We start from the raw sequence: 18,870 nt of genomic DNA on the forward strand, positions 1-18,870 counted from the left end.
AAACTGCAGTACAAAACTGCAGTTAAAGAACATGTGAGAGAAATATAACAATGACAAATGAAAACAGGAACTTCATATTGAGCTTCAGGTTTGCTGTTTTTGTGACTTTTATGTTGTAATGTAATAGAAAGCACACACACTATCCTAAAAAAATCATCACTTGTAATAGGGAAATGCTTTTTATGGGAGCCCTGAAAAGCATCCTTCCTGTTACCATATTATTTGTGAAATCCTAAAACCAGTTATCCATGAGGTGATGGAATATTTGCATATTTAAAGAACCAGGGCATGTGATCCATTTAGACAGGCCTGCTTTTATATTATTGGTTAGTAGTCATAACTCCATTTTTATGAATCTGGAATTCCAAGTAAGCCATGGAAGGGGCATGCCTGTTGATACTTATTCACACAGTAAGGAGAAGGTCCAATTGTAGTACTCTGCTGAGTGTTCACAGACTGCTAAAGGAAAGTGCAGAGCTAAGACCAGCAGTCACTAGACCCACAGAAAACACAATGGAAACACGCTGCAGGAAGACTCCATCAAGTAGAGGCCTAAGGGGCATTACATAACTGAGATGTAACAGGACAGACTATCTGGCTGTACCTGTGTGCCCTCACTATGGTCTAATCAAGTTTTCTCTCCAAGTCCTACTCCACAGAATTAGTTTGGAGCAGGGGGTAGTGGTAAGTTTTAGTTTCTTTTATTTTTTCCCTAAGTAATTTCATGATAGGTTTCTTGTACATTGTTTTAAGGAAATGAGTTCACTTAAATGTGAGGTTCTTTTTTTAAAAAAAAAAAAAGGATGTATGCCCAAAAGATCAGTTCATTTATTGTTTTTTAATGAACATTGAAGATTCATATACAAAAGCTAACAGCAGTAAGTCAATCATGAAATACATACAAGGAAGTATAATGGAAAATAACTCAAGTTACAATTTCTCACCACTGAAGCACTACACGCTGATGGCAGCGGGAGGTGGTCAATGTTCTGGAGACTATGAACATGTGGGTCAAGGCCAAGAATGTCATCAAACCTCTTTTTGTTTTAATATCTCCTTTTCTTTCTTGGTCATTGTTCAGTTAGTGGAGGGGTTAAAGTGGGGTGGGAAATAAATTTCTTCCCTCCCCACACATGAAAAAAAGAATTTTTAAGCCTAACTGCTTAGAAATTTTCCTTGGGGAAATATTTGGTAGGCTAATCTAGTATACTATATATTTCTGTTATTAAATTTCTCTGCATAAATGTTTGCCTATTCTATTTGGTAATGTCAGATCATGCAGTACTTTTTCAAATTTCAGAATAGTAAGAATTATCAAAGGCAATTGATTTTTGGACATAAATGTCCACTGTTTCCCTTTTAATGAAAAATGTGCTCTCTGTGATCTTTGTCTCTTGCAATAGTTGGTCAAGTAATAATCATGGAGCATTTCCTAAAATATTTATCTGTTGGGAAAACTTGTATGAAATGACATTCGAAGTATAAAAAACATTGTTAGGTAACACTTGGAACAGTTAAAAATATACTTATCTTGTTGTAAACTATCGATGTTGAGATACTGAGCATCTGAGTGTCAGAGTCATTGCCTTCTGTTTTTCTAGAAAGTTGTTTGCTTTATTTACCAATGAGACATCTTCAAAACATCTGAAGTTACATATAGAAACATCAAGGCAATATTATTTGTACATATTATTAAACATGCAAAAGTTTCCTGAAAGTGCCCAAATATGGAGAGTCCTCTTAGCTCATCCTCTCCCTTGTACCATTTTGCTGGAAGTATGGCTTCCTTGGCGTCTGGGAGTGTGGTGGCTTACTTTGGGGAGGCAGCTCCTTTAATCACAGGCTCCCTATTCAAATATGTCGCCCAGTAAACCAGGTTGAAAGTGCCAAACAAGACTGGGAATACAATTCGGGACATTTTATCAATCTTGCTGATGCTGTTGTAAGTCTTTTTGCTTTCAGAAGTCTTCTCTTCAGAAGGTTTTACAGAGACTGAAGATGCATTTGAGGTCCCAGCTGGAGTCTGTTCTTTTGGGATGTTTGGCGGGTGGGTCATCTTCCCAGTAGTAAAAGCATTTGTTGACTTATTTAGTATGAGGTCACGTTCCTTTTTCTGCAAAATATAATAAAAATGTAAGGACATGCCATCAGCAGGCAATTGACCCCTCACTTTGAAGGTCTAAAGATATACCTTTCAAAAGATGAAGAAATATCAATTCATCCCTGATAGATGGCAGGCCTCCTTGGAGTTCTAAGTCTAAATAACCCAAAGAACCACCACCCAGGGAACATGTCATGAGCAAGAGTCAGTACTGATTTTAATGTTGGACATTTCTTGGAAATCTAGCATAAACTGAAGACTTCTCTTACACCAGAAATTAATCATCATTTCTTTACCTTTATGTGCATCGGTCAGATGAATGTGTGTGGTTACAAAGGAATCAATAGGAGAGCTCTAGAGAATGGGTGCTTAAGAATCATTATGAAATCTTTACCCTTTAGGGTAAGATGTCTTTCACTCAATACAGTGCTTCTGAGAATCATTCATGTTGTGGCTTAGTTCAGTAATTTACTCCTTTGATGGTTGAAGGGCATTTCTTTGTATGAATATACCACTGTTTGTTTCTTATGGATGGATACCTAGAAAGTTTCTGATCTTTACTAATATAGATTCAGCAGCTGTGAACATTCTGTGACATATTTTTTGCTAGCATGTTTCATTTTTCTTGGGTATAAAATTCTAGAGGCAAGTAAGATCATTAATGGAGGAAAAAATCAGGATAGTGATTACTTTTGGAGAGGTGGGAACAGGGACTTCCTGCTAAGAGGCATAGTGAACTTTCTGGAAGCTGATGATGTTCTGTACCTTGATTTAGATCTGGAGCACATGGGTGTACGAGTTTGCCAAAATTCAGCAAAGGTAATCTTAATAATATAGTCTTTAATGCCATATGACTTTTACTTCAAAAACAATAATACAACAAACCAACACTGAACTCTAGTTAATGATCTACATAATGATGTATTTATTTAGAAGTGTACTGTCATCTGAAATTCATTTTGAAATGAATCAACATATAAGATGGATTGACAGATGGACTAAGGATGGACAGAGAGATAAAAGACAGATGGTGATGACATAAACATAGTAAAATATTAATAGTGGACAGGTGTTCTTTGTAAATATTTTTAAACATCTGTATGTTTTAAACTATGCATAATAAAATGTTGGAGAATAGGTATTTTAATTACCAAAATAATGTAATCTCATTAAATAAAATCTGGAAAACAGGATAGAAAGTGAATTGAAATATATAATCCATTAAAAATAGGGGAAAGATACAGGCTAAGAGGATAAGAAAGGAGGGAGTAAGTGTAAGCAGGAAGAGCAAATGCTGAGCCAGGTGCAGCTGTAAGGAGGGAGTGGGAGGGGGGGACCACACATCAGAAACTGGCTGTGTACAAACACGCACCATCATCTGAGCACCATACCAGTCTGCCAGAAGGAATCAATAACCTTGCCTTACTGCTTTGGATGGTCCACCTCTGGGTGTAACCAGGGAAAGAGGCACTTGAGGCGATACAGTGGTCCCTCAGTATTATGAAGGGATTGGTTCCAAGATCCGTCTCATCATCCCACAGAAATCAAAATCCAACGATACTCAAGTCCCTTACATAAAATGGCTTAGTATCTGTCTTTAACCTAAGAACAACCTCCCATATACTTCAAAACATCTCTAGTTAACTTATAATACCTAAAGCAATGTAAATGCTATGTGAATAGTTTCTTTACAGTAGTTTAGGGAATAATGACAAGAAAATAGTCCACACATGTTCAATGCAAACATTTTTTTTCCTCAAACATTTTAAATCTATAATGTTTGAGTCCAAGGATGCCATACAAAACCCATGGATTCAGAAAGTTAAAGGCACATCAGTCATGATAATGTGTGTTTTTAATTATGAAGCATTAGCATCAGGATGGAGCAAGTACTCAAGGACTCAAGAGAGTCTAGATTGTTAGGGTGGACATAGAGGTGTACCGGAATCCCCTTCCAGAAAGAGGTTGCTGGCCAGCTGTGGGCAGTGTTATTTCTTTCAGGAAACACCTTAGCTGCAGAAGCTGCCTGTCTGAGTCACATCGTTCTTGAGGAATCAGACACCTGTGATGGCTAAGTCCTGGCCATGGCCCCAGAATGCTTGCTCCAGAGCTTCCCAGTTATCCTAGGCTTTGCTGGGCCTGCATCACCCAGGGGAATGTCTTCTGCTGAATCTCACTTCCTCCTTTGTGCTTTCTCAGGCCCTCAACCCTGAAAACTACTTTGCACCTAAACCCTGATCTGGTGTTTGCTCCTGTAGATCCCAGCATGGGACAGAAGTGAACACAGTCTATTTTCACATCCCTTATATGTCTAAGGGCAGTTTACACAAGTAGATAAGCACTACTCTGACTCAGTCATGGGCCTCCCCAAAAGTCTAATGATTTCACTGCACAAAGCCCTGCTGTAAGGAAGGCTGGAATCCCAGTCCTGTGGTCTTCTGGGGAAAAACACCTCATCTCAACATTCTACAAGACTGATGGAGACTAGTTGGTTATTCTAGAACCCCCCTCCTTCTTCCAGGTCTCCATTCAGATCTAGATCTAGAACAATAGGCTGGCTGAGTGTGAATGTGTCAAATGATAGTAATGGTGACACTGCTGACAATATTCCACAACATTTCAGGTCTCTCCATTCACCCTGGGCTTTACTTTCCTACTAGACTCACAATCATGGATCAGACAACTTCAAGTAATGCACTGGTTTCTTGATAGCTCTTCTACTTCTGACTTAGCCATCTTCACTCTGTTACAGTGCAGCATGGAAGACCTAGTAAGTTGGTAAGCATTTACCTTCCAGCAACCCAGACCTAGGTGCAGGAAGCATCTTTTCCTCAAACTCCTTTCTTGTTCCTTCCCCCATTAAATATCCTCTTTGGTTCCCCTTCATCTGTAGGATCAAGTTCAAATGGTTTGGTCAAGAACCTTCACAGTCTGAGAACACCCCATCTCTACAAATGTTTTCCTAGCTCCCTACCCATTGTCCACTGCAGTCAGATCAACCCTGTTCCTCATAACCCTCTGACACACCCACCAAACAGGTTCTATATGGTAGAAACATCCCACGCTGGGGCAGGCACACACACAGGCAGCAAGCAGGGAGAAGGAAGCCCACCATTTGCCTACTTACATAAAATACTACTTAAAAGCACAGAGACTGTTAAAATAGACCTTGTGCATACACAACAGATTTATTTGTTCTGTGCATGATATAATTAGCAGTTTATCATGTGCTGTTTAATTTTCTATCCATGTACCATACTCTCCTACTCAGGCCTTTCCTTCCCCTCTTCCGTGACAAGGCAAGTTCTGCCTAGCCTTCTCCCAACAGAGTGAGCTGGACTTGGAAGTGGCACTTCCATGAGTGACAATGGAGCATAGGAGTGCACACTTGGCCTCGAAAATGAGAGAGTCAGATGGGTAAAGTCAAGTCAGACCTTTTGAGTTTTCTCAGGAAAGGAAATGCGTCAACTCTCAGAGCATGCCGGGCTGTGGATGGGACAGAAATGAGTGCCCTCAATGGAACCAGTGTCCTGGGCTGGCAGTTACTAATTTGTGGTGCATGGTAGGGAAGTCAGGACATATAACTCAAGTCTTCTATAATGCCTTCTGGGACTCCTTTCAAGCAGATTTTCCAAAAGAGAGATCGAAGCTTATTTCTAAGTCTTCCCCAACGACTCTGACCTCTTCTCTTGGTGCAAAGGATTTATTTGTTCTGTGCATGATATAATTAGCAGTTTATCATGTGCTGTTTAATTTTCTATCCATGTCCCATACTCTCATCTCCCAAAGGATATGATTCAGCTTAGATTCTTGTGTAACTCTTTTTCCTTCAAATGTTCCTTAAATTTGGGCACAAGTCACCTGTTAAATACTTGACGATTAGTTGTTTTGAACAGAGGAATACTTTTCACAAAGCATGTGCATGTTTTAAGTTAGCCAAATCATTTAGTCAGTGGTACTAGGCATGATTGGCTGATGGATGCTCCCATTAGGCTGTGTGCCCTCTCTCTGGTTTGAATGCCACCCCGAAGAAGACACATTGCATGGGGAAGTGGCAAAAGATCAAGCAGGAGAATGAATCAATTAAAATCTGGACAAGTCATACCTGAAGAGGTAGGAGTTATTGTTGCAAAATTAGGCATGAATATAAACAAGTCCAAACCATTTAGCTAACAACAATTTTGACTGAATAAAATTGGTGATTTGAAATATATTAGAAAAGTGATCTGCTGTTTAAAAAAAAAAAGAATTTGTAAGGGACTTGAATATAAGGGAAGGAATCATTCTGAGGTTGAAGAAGAAGCAAGAAGGAGAAATTTCTCATCTCTTATTTAGACACAGATTCAAGTATGCTTTCTTGGTCAAGGGAACCTGAAAGAAAGGAAAAGCAAGAAATTAAAGCCAGTACCTTGATCTTGGCTGCTTCCAAGGCTTTTTTGCCATCCCAGGCCCAGCCTCTCTTTGTAAAGTAGTTGACTGTGGCAAACTCAATCAGCGCAGAGAAGACAAATGCGTAGCACACAGCAATGAACCAGTCCATGGCGGTGGCATAGGCCACTTTGGGCAGGGAGTTCCGAGCACTGATGCTGAGTGTTGTCATGGTGAGCACAGTAGTTACCCCTGCAGGTAGAGTGGAGAATGGAAACAGATCAGCAGGGCCCTCGTCCCCTGCTACAACACTGCCAAACATGACAGACAATGACACAATTGTAACCCCGGCCTGTACCTGCCTCTGTCTAGATGTGTTCATAATGTTTCAGGCATTCATTGCATTTTAAATATCACTTACTCAATATGTTTCTTTCCTCTAGAAAACAAACTGAGGAGGCCAGGGATTTTGATCTGATATCTACATAGTTGTTTCTGCTTTTGCTTGGACCAAGCCAAGCAAATCATTGGTGCTTAATGAGGACATTTTAAGTGAATGGTGTGTCTTTGTGGCATTAGAGCAATTTCCATTGGAAAAATGGCAATTATGTTCACACAGCATTTAGCAAAGTGTGTCACAAAGAATTGCTATGTGTTTTATAAGTAGTTGGTACAAGGCAAATTGATAAATTGGACTTTTCTTTCCTTTGGATTAACCCAACCTGCAAAGTGCAACTGGAACAATGTATCAGTCTGAGCATGTCACTCCCTCAAAGAAGGAAAAACATCCCCTCAAGCTATTGTGCAAGGCACCTGCAGCCTCTAGGGAAATGTTATAGTGACCATACAACAAGGCCAAATTCCTTAGGGGGAAGCATTCCTTTAGAACTGCAAAATTATGGGTCACCCTTTGGAATGGAGTCGTGATCGCCATTTTGCAGGAGAAATCCTGAAGATATAAAGGCACTTAGCAATGTGCCCCCATTCCCCAGCTGGTAAAGGAGACATCCCATCTTTGGATCTAGGCCTAAAGCTTCAGTTTGTGTGCTTTCTACATGCTAACCCTGCCTCCCTTTCCAAAAAAGTTTTTTTTCTGAATGGGTGTGTAACAGTGTTTGGGATGTGGGTATAAACATACTTGCTGTGGGTCAAACAGTGAATCCCCTAAACTTCATATAATTAAGCCCTAACCTCTAGGAACTCAAAATTTGATCCTATTTGGTAATATGGTCTCTATAGAATTAATCAAGTTAAAATAAGGCCATTAGTTTGGGCCTAGGTCCAATATGACTGGTGTTCAATACAAGAGGGGAAATTGGGGGCTGGGGTTGTAGCTCCATGGTAGAGCACTTGCCTACCATGCTCAAAGCCCTGGTTCCATCTCCAGTACCCTCCCTCACTATAAAAGAGGAAATCTGGAGACAAATTAGCACATGCTATAAACACTAGAGTTGTGCTAACCACAAGCCACAGAGCCACCAGAAGCCAAGGACAGAGGCTGGAAACAGATTCTCCCTCACAGCCTTCAGGAGGAACCAACCCTACCAACATCTTTATCTTGGACATCAAGCCTTAAGAACTGCGAGACGAGAAAGCTCCGTTGCTTAAAACACCCAGTCTGTGGAACTTTGTTATGGAAGCCACAGGAAACCAATATAGTACCAAGGGAACATAATATTGCTGGTGGTCAGAGCAGTTATCTGTTTTCAGACCAAGTCATTCCTTAAAGATATTTATGTATATTCTTTGAACATAATCTCTGCATGGAATTAATGCTTAATGAGACATCATTAGACATCTTTGATTTTTCTTAGGAATCAAATAATCACTGTGCTTGGAGGAGGAATTCTGTGCCAGCCCCTTAAATCTTCTCAGGTTGCTTAACATCTTAACATGCATTGGGAATCTCCAAGAGGAAACAGACTCTACCAGGCTTGTTCCCAGCCCATAGTGCTATTGGGAAGTGGTGGAAATTTTAGGATGTAGACACTGGTGGGAGGTCTTCCAGCATTAGAGGCATCTGGGACGCAGATACTGAGATCCCAGCACATTTCCCTCTCTCTTTCATTCTCTATCTCATATTCTGATCATGAGGTGAATGTTACACACTTCTGCTATGATGAGCTGCCTCATGGAAGGCCCCCAAAGCAACAGGGTCAACTTGCCATGGACTCCAAAACTCAGAGTCAAAGTGAACCTTCCCTTCTTTTAAGTTAATTTTTATCTCAGGTATTTTGTTACCATAGTAAAAATCTGACTTACAGTGAATTTTAAGGTGAGAGTCAGAGATGTTCAACTATGTCCACTGTGCCAAGATACCTACTGAGCTACATCTTTCTGTACTGAAATTCTTAGGAATATAAAATTATGTTGTTCTAGAATCTTATTATATACAAGCATCCCTCAGGACCTGCTCAGATTCTAAAACCTAAGGATGCTTAAGTTTCTTATATAAAATGTCAGAGTATTTGCATAGAATCTATATGCATCTTCCTATGTACTATAAACCATCTCTATATAATTTATAATACCTTACACAATGTAAATGCCATGTAATAGCTGTTATGCTACATTTTGGGGAATAATGACAAGAAAATTTTATGTTCAGTAAAGTCGCAACTATTTTTCAAATATTTTCCATCTGTAGTTGGTTGAATCAAGGAGATGGAATTTTTGAATAAAGAGGGTTGATTGTAAGAGTGTGTGTGTGTGTGTGTGTGTGTGTTTAATTTGTCACTATCATATTGAATATATAAACTGCCACATGGTGGTTAATTTTAAAGTAGTATTTACACTTCAAAGGAAATGCCTGATAACTTACAAAGTAGTACTTTATGAGCACTGTAAAAATACTGCAGCAAAATCTCACCTAAGAGAGATATATGCAGGCAATTTTAAACCTTAAAAAGTACTATCAATGAAAGGCTTTCCAAAATGGGAATAATTATCAAAAAAACTATGTATTTTTCTCTAAACTATCATTCATAGAGAAATCCTAAATCCCAATGCTTAACCTTAAATTCTGAATTAATTGGTCAATTTGTTTCCCAGATCACAGAATGGACAGGCAGCACTCGATGTCTGATGGATGTGTTAGCCAGCTTTCCCTTATTGGAACAAAATACCTTAGGTAATCAACTTTAAGAAAGGAAAGGTTTTGGGCTGGGATTGTGGCGCAGAGGTACAGTGCTCGCCTAACACATGCGAGGCCCTGGGTTCGATTCTCAGCACCACATAAAAATAAAATAAACGTATTGTGACCAACCACAATGAAAAAAATAAATATTAAAAAAAAATAGGAAAGGTTTATCCTGGATCACAATTTTGAAAGTTTCAGTCCAGAGTTGCTTTTGAGCCTGTGGTGAGGCAGCGCATCATGGAAGAAGTATATGGTGGAGCAAAGTTGCTCACCTATGGTGGCCAGGAAGCAAAAGAGAGAACAGGAAGAGACCACTGTCCCACAATTTCCTTTGTGGACACAGCTCCCTCCCATTACCTAACTTACCCTGTCTCACAGGCCCCACCTCCTAAAGGTTCTACTACTACCCAATAGTGTCACAGGCTAGAGACCAAGTCCTTAACATGGGCCTCTGAGGAACAATTGAGTTCCAAATTATAGCAGTGGCAGTGCTTTTGTTACATTGAAGGTGGTTATATCAGTCACAGAACACTGATGTCCAAGCCTGGTTTAGGGACACTCACCAAAAACTGTCCTGGCTGGGACGGATTCTCTGTTTAGCCAAAAGGATACCTGGGATAAGATCACTGTCATTATGCAGGGAAGGTAGGTCTGGATGACAAAGTACCCAATCTTCCTTTTCAGGTGGAAATGGGCCGTCATAATTGTGTATTCACCTGCAAACAAGCAAATTAATGCACATCAGGCCTAGCTGGTTCCAGCTCTAGTCAGGACAGTCCAGGCCCCTCCCTCTATCCCTCCTTCATCTTGGACAAGGGTTTATTTGTATTATTTTGGTTAATGAGAGGACAGAGGAGGATGTATAAATTTCTTGACAGTCCTTTTATAAGTCCTTATAAAGTCCTTACTTATAAAGCAAGTCCTTTATAAGTAAGTCTTTTGACCCTCAGCCTTTGAATAGCCTTTGCTGATGGATGCTTTTCCTAAGGAAAATCAGATTTGTGTGTTTTACTAATCCCTGGTCACAATCTGTGCCATGTTCTGACCCGCCCCCTCGCCTGCCACTGCAATCAGGATTTCAGGATTTAACCTTTGTCGAAATAGCTCGGGGTATCTCAGAGCCCTGTTGTGGGTGTACAGAGTCTTCCTATTCTGCAGCTGAGGAAACTCCAGGAAGGTGGACAACCACCATCCCCCAAGGGCTCTGTGCTTTCCCAGGCTGGTTAGGGGGTAACCAGCAGGGTCACTTCTTGACAGCTCCTCTCTTGGACTGTCCACCAGAGCGTCCTCTGTTCTTTGACATTTCCTTGGGGATGTCCCAGAGCCTTCTCTGGATTTGCCTGGCTGTGTGGGAGGCAAGAGGGGACCTCCCACTCTTTGCAGAGAACGATGCTGTCCTGATGGTTAACTGGTAAGGAGCTGAGGTGGGTGGGCTGCCGGTCGGAGGGAAAGTGAAGCCTGCTGGGCCAGAGTCTTGTTGCCACTTGAATGTGCATCTCCCTGGAGAGATGGGAAGGATGCTTTGACAAGTGTATGCTGAGCTAACCTGATCTCAGGATGACACTTCTTTGGTTGAATTGCAAGGAGTCTACAGTATGACTTGGGAGCTGGGCTACCCTGTGGACAGGGAGAGGGCAGGCTTGGAGGCTCCACTAACCCAGACCCTGGGTAGGGTATCTCCTAGGAGGGGAGTGGTCTGCTGGTGGCATGTGTAGTGGGCAGTGTGTTGGGAGGTTGGAGGCTGATGCCAGGGCCAGTACTTACTGTGGGCTGAGTTATGTGGATGCTCCCGATTGCTTTTACTTACAATATGTCAAGAGATGAAGGAGTCATAAGGCAACGTGTGGTAAAAATCTGCCCTCTGATAGACAGGGAGTCAAGTTCTCAGCAATGTCTGAGACATACTGCAGTGATGGGACATACTTTCCCCATAATCCCAGGACAGGCGAGAGCAGACGAGAGGGGCTGAGTGGGCTCCAACATGGAAGAAGGAAACAGGGATAAACTGAAGGGTTAAGGGATAGGTTTAGTGGAAGGACTGGATCATTAACATTGATCCAGATTTTCCTTTCCTTAATACTTGAAGAACACGTGAAGTGCAATTCTACTTCTGTACACTAAGGTTTTGAATCACTCTCGTACTTTTGATTATTTTTGTTGTTTTCAATTTATTTTTGAGTTGGAGGTAGTAAAATCAGGTGACACTTAAACAGATGCTCTTTGGAGAATGCAAAAGAGGGCAAAAGCCTCAATTATCAATTTTTAAAGAGCTACATGAAGCAAACCCAAATGGCATCATCCTGCGTTGACACCACAGTTCCAAACTTCTGCCATACCACCTTTTCACTCATTTTCATAAAATCAGACCATTTCTGTTTCCTTTCCCTTTTTCGTGGTAAAAATTGGTGAAGCTATCCTGCCAGGCTCTCCTCCATCCCTCAACAATGCTGTGCACAGGGTCCATCAGTTGGCCATGACCTGACCCTATGCAAGTGCACGTAGAGGAGGCAGACACAGACCTAAATGCCCTGTGTACTGTCTGCTAGTTACAAAGGCGAGTGTTGCAGACACACAGACACATGGTGATGCTGACAGGGCTCCCCTGAGGACATACTCTGAGACTTAGAACTCATTTGTACTTAGGACTTATTCCATCCTTTGGGCTTTTTTCATTCTGCTATCTGGGGACTCTCTGTACCCCCTAAGCCCTCTGTCCCACCCACAGCAGCCTTGCGACTGCTAGAGTCTAACCTGCTCTCAGGAGATGTTAGACCACACAACTCCAAGGCCCCAGAGATCAACTGCATGATGTGCCTTTGCCCTCTCCACCACTTTAAATCAGGTGAATTCAGGTTTGGACTTCCCCTGCAGGTTCAGGCCAGCCCCCACAGCTGGGATTGACAGCATCTGCTTCCTTCTCAGTACCAACTCAGCTATTCCTTTTATGCTGCTTGGTTATTTTTTCCCCAGATTCAACCCTAGGGAGATCTTCTCTGAAATGTTCAGAGCAGAGACAGGAAAGCAGGTAACAAGAGTATTTGTAAGAAGTCGTTTCCCTTTTCTGAAGAGACTGCACCTCACTGTTCAGGCAGCGGGTGTTATATAAGCCGGTCCACTCACCCCCCAGGCAGGGCTTGCTTACACCGTGGCAAATGTACTACAGATTAATGCCTCACATGCTCCTTAATTCCCCGGATGCTGCAGCTGGTGCCTCTGTGTGTGTGTGTGTGTAGCTGCAGGGAGGGGTCCGTCCAGGAGCCCTTCTTTCAGCCAGCACTCATGACAGCTATGCTGCCAAAGATAGTGCTGCTGGCCAGGGCATGATGTGCCCCTTGTGGGGCCCCTGCAGAATGGGACACAGAACCCTGTGCTTCCAGAGGGTGTGGTGTTCTGCAGGTCCTGGCTGCACAGCCCTCAAAGGCTCTCACCTGTGCTGGTGCTGATGTTCTCAGTGCCCACTGTCTGCCCCATCAGGTGGTACTGGTTCAGTCTAGAGCCATCTTCTGCCACCACCACAGACTTGGTGGAGCCATTGGTCCAGACATACACGACCTCAGAATTAGGATATGCATCTATGGGGTGGAGGACAGAAAGTGTTATGAACATGAAATCACTCCCAGCCTGGAAAATATAAAGAGGTTGAGAAGCAAGAGAGAGAAATGATGGGGGACGTTTGGAAAGTTAATGCTGAATGACCTAAAAAGTGCAGGGTGGTCAGAATAGGGCCACTGAAGCTCAGGTCCTTCCCACTTTTGAAATGCAAAAGGCCTGGGTGTTCAGAAGCCAGTGCCCTCTGCTTCTTAGTATGTATTTTCTCTTTTAAAGAAGCAGTGAGAATATCAGCTCTGAGATCAGATTACCTGTATCTTCTCCAGCTCTGTGACCTTGACAACTCACTCATCCTGTGCCTCAGTCTTTTCATTGACAGAATGAGCTAATAAGAGCACCTACTTCTTAGAGTTCCAGTATGATTGTGTGATCTACATCTATGATTGTGTGGCACACTGACGACTTTTGCTACTCTAAACCTTTCTCTCTGCAACAGGCATGTGCTATCAACACTGTCCTCAGGAGAAGGGTAGATGGATAGACAAGACCAGGTGCCCCCATGAATGTTACCTTACATGGCATGGGCACTGTGCAGATGGAAAGATGGTGCTGTATCTTAAAATCAGGAGATTATCCTGGATTATCCCAGTGAGCCCAATCTTATCACAAAACAGAGAACTTTCTCCAGCTGGAGCCAGATGAGGAGATTTAAAGCATGAAAAATGTACTCAACTGGCCATTACTGACTTTGAAGATGGAGGAACGGAGTCCCAGGGAAAGAGAACTCAAGGTGCAAAGGTCCAGGGGCAGTAGCATGCCTGAGATGCCTGAGGCAAAACAGAGCATACCTAGAAGAGGGCAGACTGAAGGCCAGATAAAACAGAGCTTTGAGGCATTTGACTTTTCCTCTGAGCCAGGAAGACACTGAAGAGGAGAGTTAAGCCAATTAAGTGACCTATTCAAATTTATGCAATAAAAGGACCCTCATATGAGTGAGTCAGGAGAGCAGAATGCAGGTGGAAAAGGGACAGAAATGGGAGAGTAAAATTAAAACAATCCAGGTGAGAGGCAATGATGGTAATAAATGAAGAGGAAAATAGAATACATTTTTCTAAAACATGCTCATGTAAGAAACATGACGGGAGCTTTGAGAGGAAGTGTGTAGTTATTTGCACTGAGTAGAATGGCGAGAACCTGGAGGGCACTGACCTCTAGTGAAAGAGCAGTATAATGTGTTGGAAGAAAGAGACCTGTAATATGTGGAGCTGAGGGATGCTGATGTGTGTTGGGGTGGGAGCACACAAGCCCCGAGTTCATAGCAATGGTCTCATTGTGATGTCACCTGAGGCACTGGGCTGGGAGGTCACCCAGGGAATGCTGATGAATAAAAGAAGAGGATGAGGCACAGCTTCCCAGTGTGTTGTAGGGTCTAGAGTTTAAGGAGATGAGGAAAGCGGAGTTGCAAGTGGCCACCACAGCTGCGGGGCACAACAAATATGTCGTCACACGGGCTGCACGTGATAGCCAAGGGGTGGCCAGAGAATCCAGCAGGCTAGAGACACTGGCTACAAGGACAGTGTCCCTCAGTAGGACACATGTTCTGGGATCCCCCAGCAGCTGTGGCAGCTGAAAGTACCTACAACAGCCATTCTTAGTTCTTACATGCCAAACCATGTCCTGTCAGAGATTTCAAAAGAGAGAAGCCAGAGGAATGATGGAGATTATGCTCAAAGTGTGGAAGCTTCTTTGCTAATACACATAACTATCCAAATTCTTATTCTGTGTGCAAACAAGTATTCATAATAGTCAAAAATTATAAAACAAGCATGTATACAGCAAACCCAGGGCCATTTCATGGGCAGCTCACCAATATAGCTCACCATCCTGCTCTCCCAAGGAAGTATTCCAAATTTTATGTTTCTAGAGGCATTTACCTTCTGGGCAGGGATTTACCCATATCTTTTCTACAAAATCTGTGTTTTTATGCCCATTTGATTAGTATCTTTTCACTATAGAGTTTGATACAACATACTTTTGGATATATGCATCCCAAATATCTGCTCTAAATATGTAGCTCTTTCACCTTGTTCATGGCATTATTTGGGGGGCAGATAAATATTAATTTTAATGTAATCAAATCCATCATATTTTAAGTTAAAGTTTGCTTTCAGCATCTCTTTCCAAAAGCCCTCCCCATTGCTCTCTCATATACAACACTTGAATTATACAAGGTTTACTATGTTGCCTTTTACACATGGCCTTAAGTATCTGTATTTAAGTATCAGATACCATTTCCCCATGTGCATTTCAGTGTGACCACACAATCATCAGCTTGTCTTCCCCCTTCCCTCACTTGAAGTATCTGCTCTGGCAGGTAAGACTGCATATATCAGGAGCCTGCTTTCTCCTCCCTTGATTCTCTTTCCACTCCCTTTCCTTTCCCTGTTTCAAAATATTGCAATCATTCAGATGTCAGGAGAACATCCACAGGTAGGACGGTGAGGCCCACCCTTCCTTCCTCAGGGGATCCTGGATATTCTTGGCCCTTGTCCATCCACATACATGATAGAATCAGCTTATTAGGATTTATTTGAAAACAAAATCCTCAGGAGATCTGTTCTGGAAACTAGTGGATCTAGAATATAGGTGAAACAAGTTTGGGGAAACAAGATGCCCCACCTGGAGTCTTTTCCATCATGGCATGATGTGTCCACTCATGAGTTTACATCATCTATATTGAAATATCTTTCAGTAAATTCATATCATGTCCTACACAATCACCTTGCACATCTTTTGATAGATTCCCCCCACCTTGTGATATGCAACACTCTTTTTTCATAACCAACATATCCTGTCTGAAAATGATGGCCATGTGTGGGGGGGCAACTTACAAGTTTGCTGGGCTGGGAGCATGAGAACTAATGATAGGATCCTAATGTTGATATGCACATTAGTAAGATCTATACAGAAGTAAATAGAATAGCCATTTATTTATTTATTTAACAATTGATGAGACACCCTGGAAGGCATGCTTAGCTCTTTTTTTAAGTGCATGTTGGGTAGTGTTCTTGTCAACCTTTTTCTAAAATTAGCATGACCTTCTCTTTTCAAGTTTTAAGGTAATATAGAAAGGTGTTTTCACATGGACAACATTGGATTTCTCCTAATGAAAATTTTTCCATTGTAATTTTCTTGTCTCCTGGGAAGATGTGCATTTCAGGGTGATGAATGTGTGTGAGGGGTAATGCTGCTCTCCCCCTTGGCAAATGGCTTTCTAAATGTCCAGTCACAGGCACCGTTGGGCATTTTCTGCAACTCCAATGGCCCCTTGGGTTCCACATAAATGACAGTGAGATTTCTTTTGCCTATTATGTAAATGTTGCAGAACCTTGAATAATGCAGGCCTGTGGATACTCAGACATGGATTTGAGCAAAGCAGTCTGGCTGGATTCTGTCCAGGCTGTAAGTGTGGATTGGATAGAAGAGGCTAATGAAGCAGTGTCCTCTGGGTAGGGAAAAAGCCCCGCTTCCTGCTGTCTCCAGGCTAGCTCAGGCTGGTCCTGCACCTGTTATCCTGTGCACCTGTTCTGTATATTCTCCTCAGCTCATCTGCCTCATACCAGAGAAATCTCCTGCCCTGCAGCTGGCCTTCTACGGTGGCCTCAGTCATAAATGTAGGCTTCATTAACCACCCCTTCTTTCCATTTCCGTACCCACAGGAGACTGGGAGTTTGTTCCCTGGAGAGAAGTATGGTAGATCCCCACATCTCTTCGAAGATGTAAATGGGTTGGGAAACATGAATCCCAAAGCTCATGAAAGGAGCTCAAAGCTTGGGGAAGTAAGTTTTGATACAAAACAGTTCTGAGACTTAGCTAAGATTATAGAAATTCATCTAAAGAGAGCCCAGAACACAGAAAATATTGTTTTTCTCTTAGGTGACTACTTGATGCCAAGACTGCTAAGAAAGACAAAGAAAAGGAGTGAGGACTAGCATGAGATGCTAGGGAGACAGGCAATGCCTGGGACACGGGGTGCTCTGGAGAAAGGTGAGATCCAGGGGCATAGATGGCTCCTAATGAGGAAGCAAGGGTGCTGATGGGAATCATTGCATCTCAGAGGTACAGAGGTGGAAGTGGTGGCTGGGACAGTCTTGGCCTGGTAGGGCCACTGACTCCCTATCCCATCTACCCTCCTGAATGTAGAGCTGCTCATCATTTCCACTGTAGAACTGGGGTGGCACATAGCTTCGGATGGCTCCTCCTCAGGCTCTGAGGCTAAGCAGCATGTTGGCCAGGGAGTGCACTGCCAGCAGGGAGGACTGAGGGATCACTGGCCCACGTGGAGACCCCTGTATGTTACTTGGACCTTGCTAGGCATGAGTCTCTCCATTGTTGTGGGGTGGACAGGAGATTAAATTAACAATATGTACCTTCCAGTCAAGATCCAATAAAATAGCAATTGTAAGTAGATAAAAGTCATTTGAAAGCACAGCAGACACTATCTACAACACATTATAATAATTCACATGTTTTTGCTTTCTAAACTCTTAAATATTAAAAGCTCTTTTGATGTGGATGATGCTAATAGCATTAATAATACCAACAGCAAGAGGCACTGTAGCCTCCGGCATGTCTGGCAATGTCAGCACAGAATCCTGAGTTTCACTCTCATCAAATTAAGGGTGGAAATAAATGACCACTCATGTCCATTTCAGCTCAGATGTTTAGCAACCAACACTAAACTCTTCTCTTTGGGTCAGCGATGTGGCATTCAATCTTTCAGCTGGGACAACAGTAAAGGAGGCAATCAGGTTTACTGTGCTATCATTTTTCATGATTTAGAGTCCTGGAAAACAACACTCACCCTCCTCTGACCATACATCAGCAGGGCTCTGCAAGAAGGCTTGAAACATGTTCACTCACAACTGACTGGGGAATTCATCATCACTGCCCTTAAGGACTTTCCCCTCTGGTTGACACTTTCTGACCTCTTCTAGCATTGCAAATCTCTAGTAGAAGGTAGTGATGGCATAATCGACTGCTTACATAGAAGGCCTTTCAGAAGTCATGTGTTTTTGTTTAACTATTAATGAAATAAGAAATTATGATTCTGACATTCACTATCAGAATGAACTTGGACAAACCTGTTTGAGCTCTAAGCCTCTTATTTTCCCACCTGTAGTTTTTGCAAAAATAACACCCATCTCCTAAGGGTTGTAGTGAGAACAAAGTGTATGCATGAATATTAAGTATTTAGAATATGCCCATCACACTGTAGATGCTTAACAAATAATAGCCACAGTGAGTATAACCATATGTCAAGAAGGATTTTTGCTTGGTGTCTAACCCAGTCTAAAGAAAAGAGATTTCTATTTGAATTTTCTCCTCCCTTATTCCCTCCCTCCGTTCCTTCCTTATTTGTATTGTGGATTGAATCCATAGGCCTCATACATGGTAAGCACTCACTCCACCTCTAAGCCTCCAGCCCTAAACTGAATTCTGATTGTCAGCAGATCTAATTTTTGAGGAAAATAGTCAGTCTTATTTGACAGACTGTGCAGGGACATCCAGGAACTACTAACAGCCATGAAAAAGGTCTGTGTTGCTCTGCATTAATTACATATGATGTTAGAGAAATGCAGGTTAGAATGCCACAGGTAACTAATATCTTTGTGATCTGAAAATGTATAGCATTTGATTTCTCTGAAGCCTA

At 42.2% G+C, this 18,870-nt stretch overlaps 1 protein-coding gene across 1 annotated transcript in view; it reads right to left on the reverse strand.

Annotated features, from left to right (window-relative positions):
* Nucleotides 1-1,810: 1,810 nt before the first annotated feature.
* Gabra5 (gamma-aminobutyric acid type A receptor subunit alpha5) overlaps nucleotides 1,811-18,870 on the reverse strand; it is a 71,664-nt gene continuing 54,604 nt past the window's right edge. The window contains exons 6-9 of the mRNA XM_026402603.2: nucleotides 13,037-13,180; nucleotides 10,172-10,324; nucleotides 6,510-6,721; nucleotides 1,811-2,113 (exon numbers count right to left, since the gene is read on the reverse strand). Of these exons, the coding sequence (XP_026258388.2) occupies nucleotides 1,811-2,113; nucleotides 6,510-6,721; nucleotides 10,172-10,324; nucleotides 13,037-13,180 (812 nt within the window). The remainder of the gene's footprint in view (nucleotides 2,114-6,509; nucleotides 6,722-10,171; nucleotides 10,325-13,036; nucleotides 13,181-18,870) is intronic.

This window comes from Urocitellus parryii, chromosome 6, assembly GCF_045843805.1.
Source record: "Urocitellus parryii isolate mUroPar1 chromosome 6, mUroPar1.hap1, whole genome shotgun sequence".
In the NCBI taxonomy this organism is placed as follows: Eukaryota; Metazoa; Chordata; class Mammalia; order Rodentia; family Sciuridae; genus Urocitellus; species Urocitellus parryii.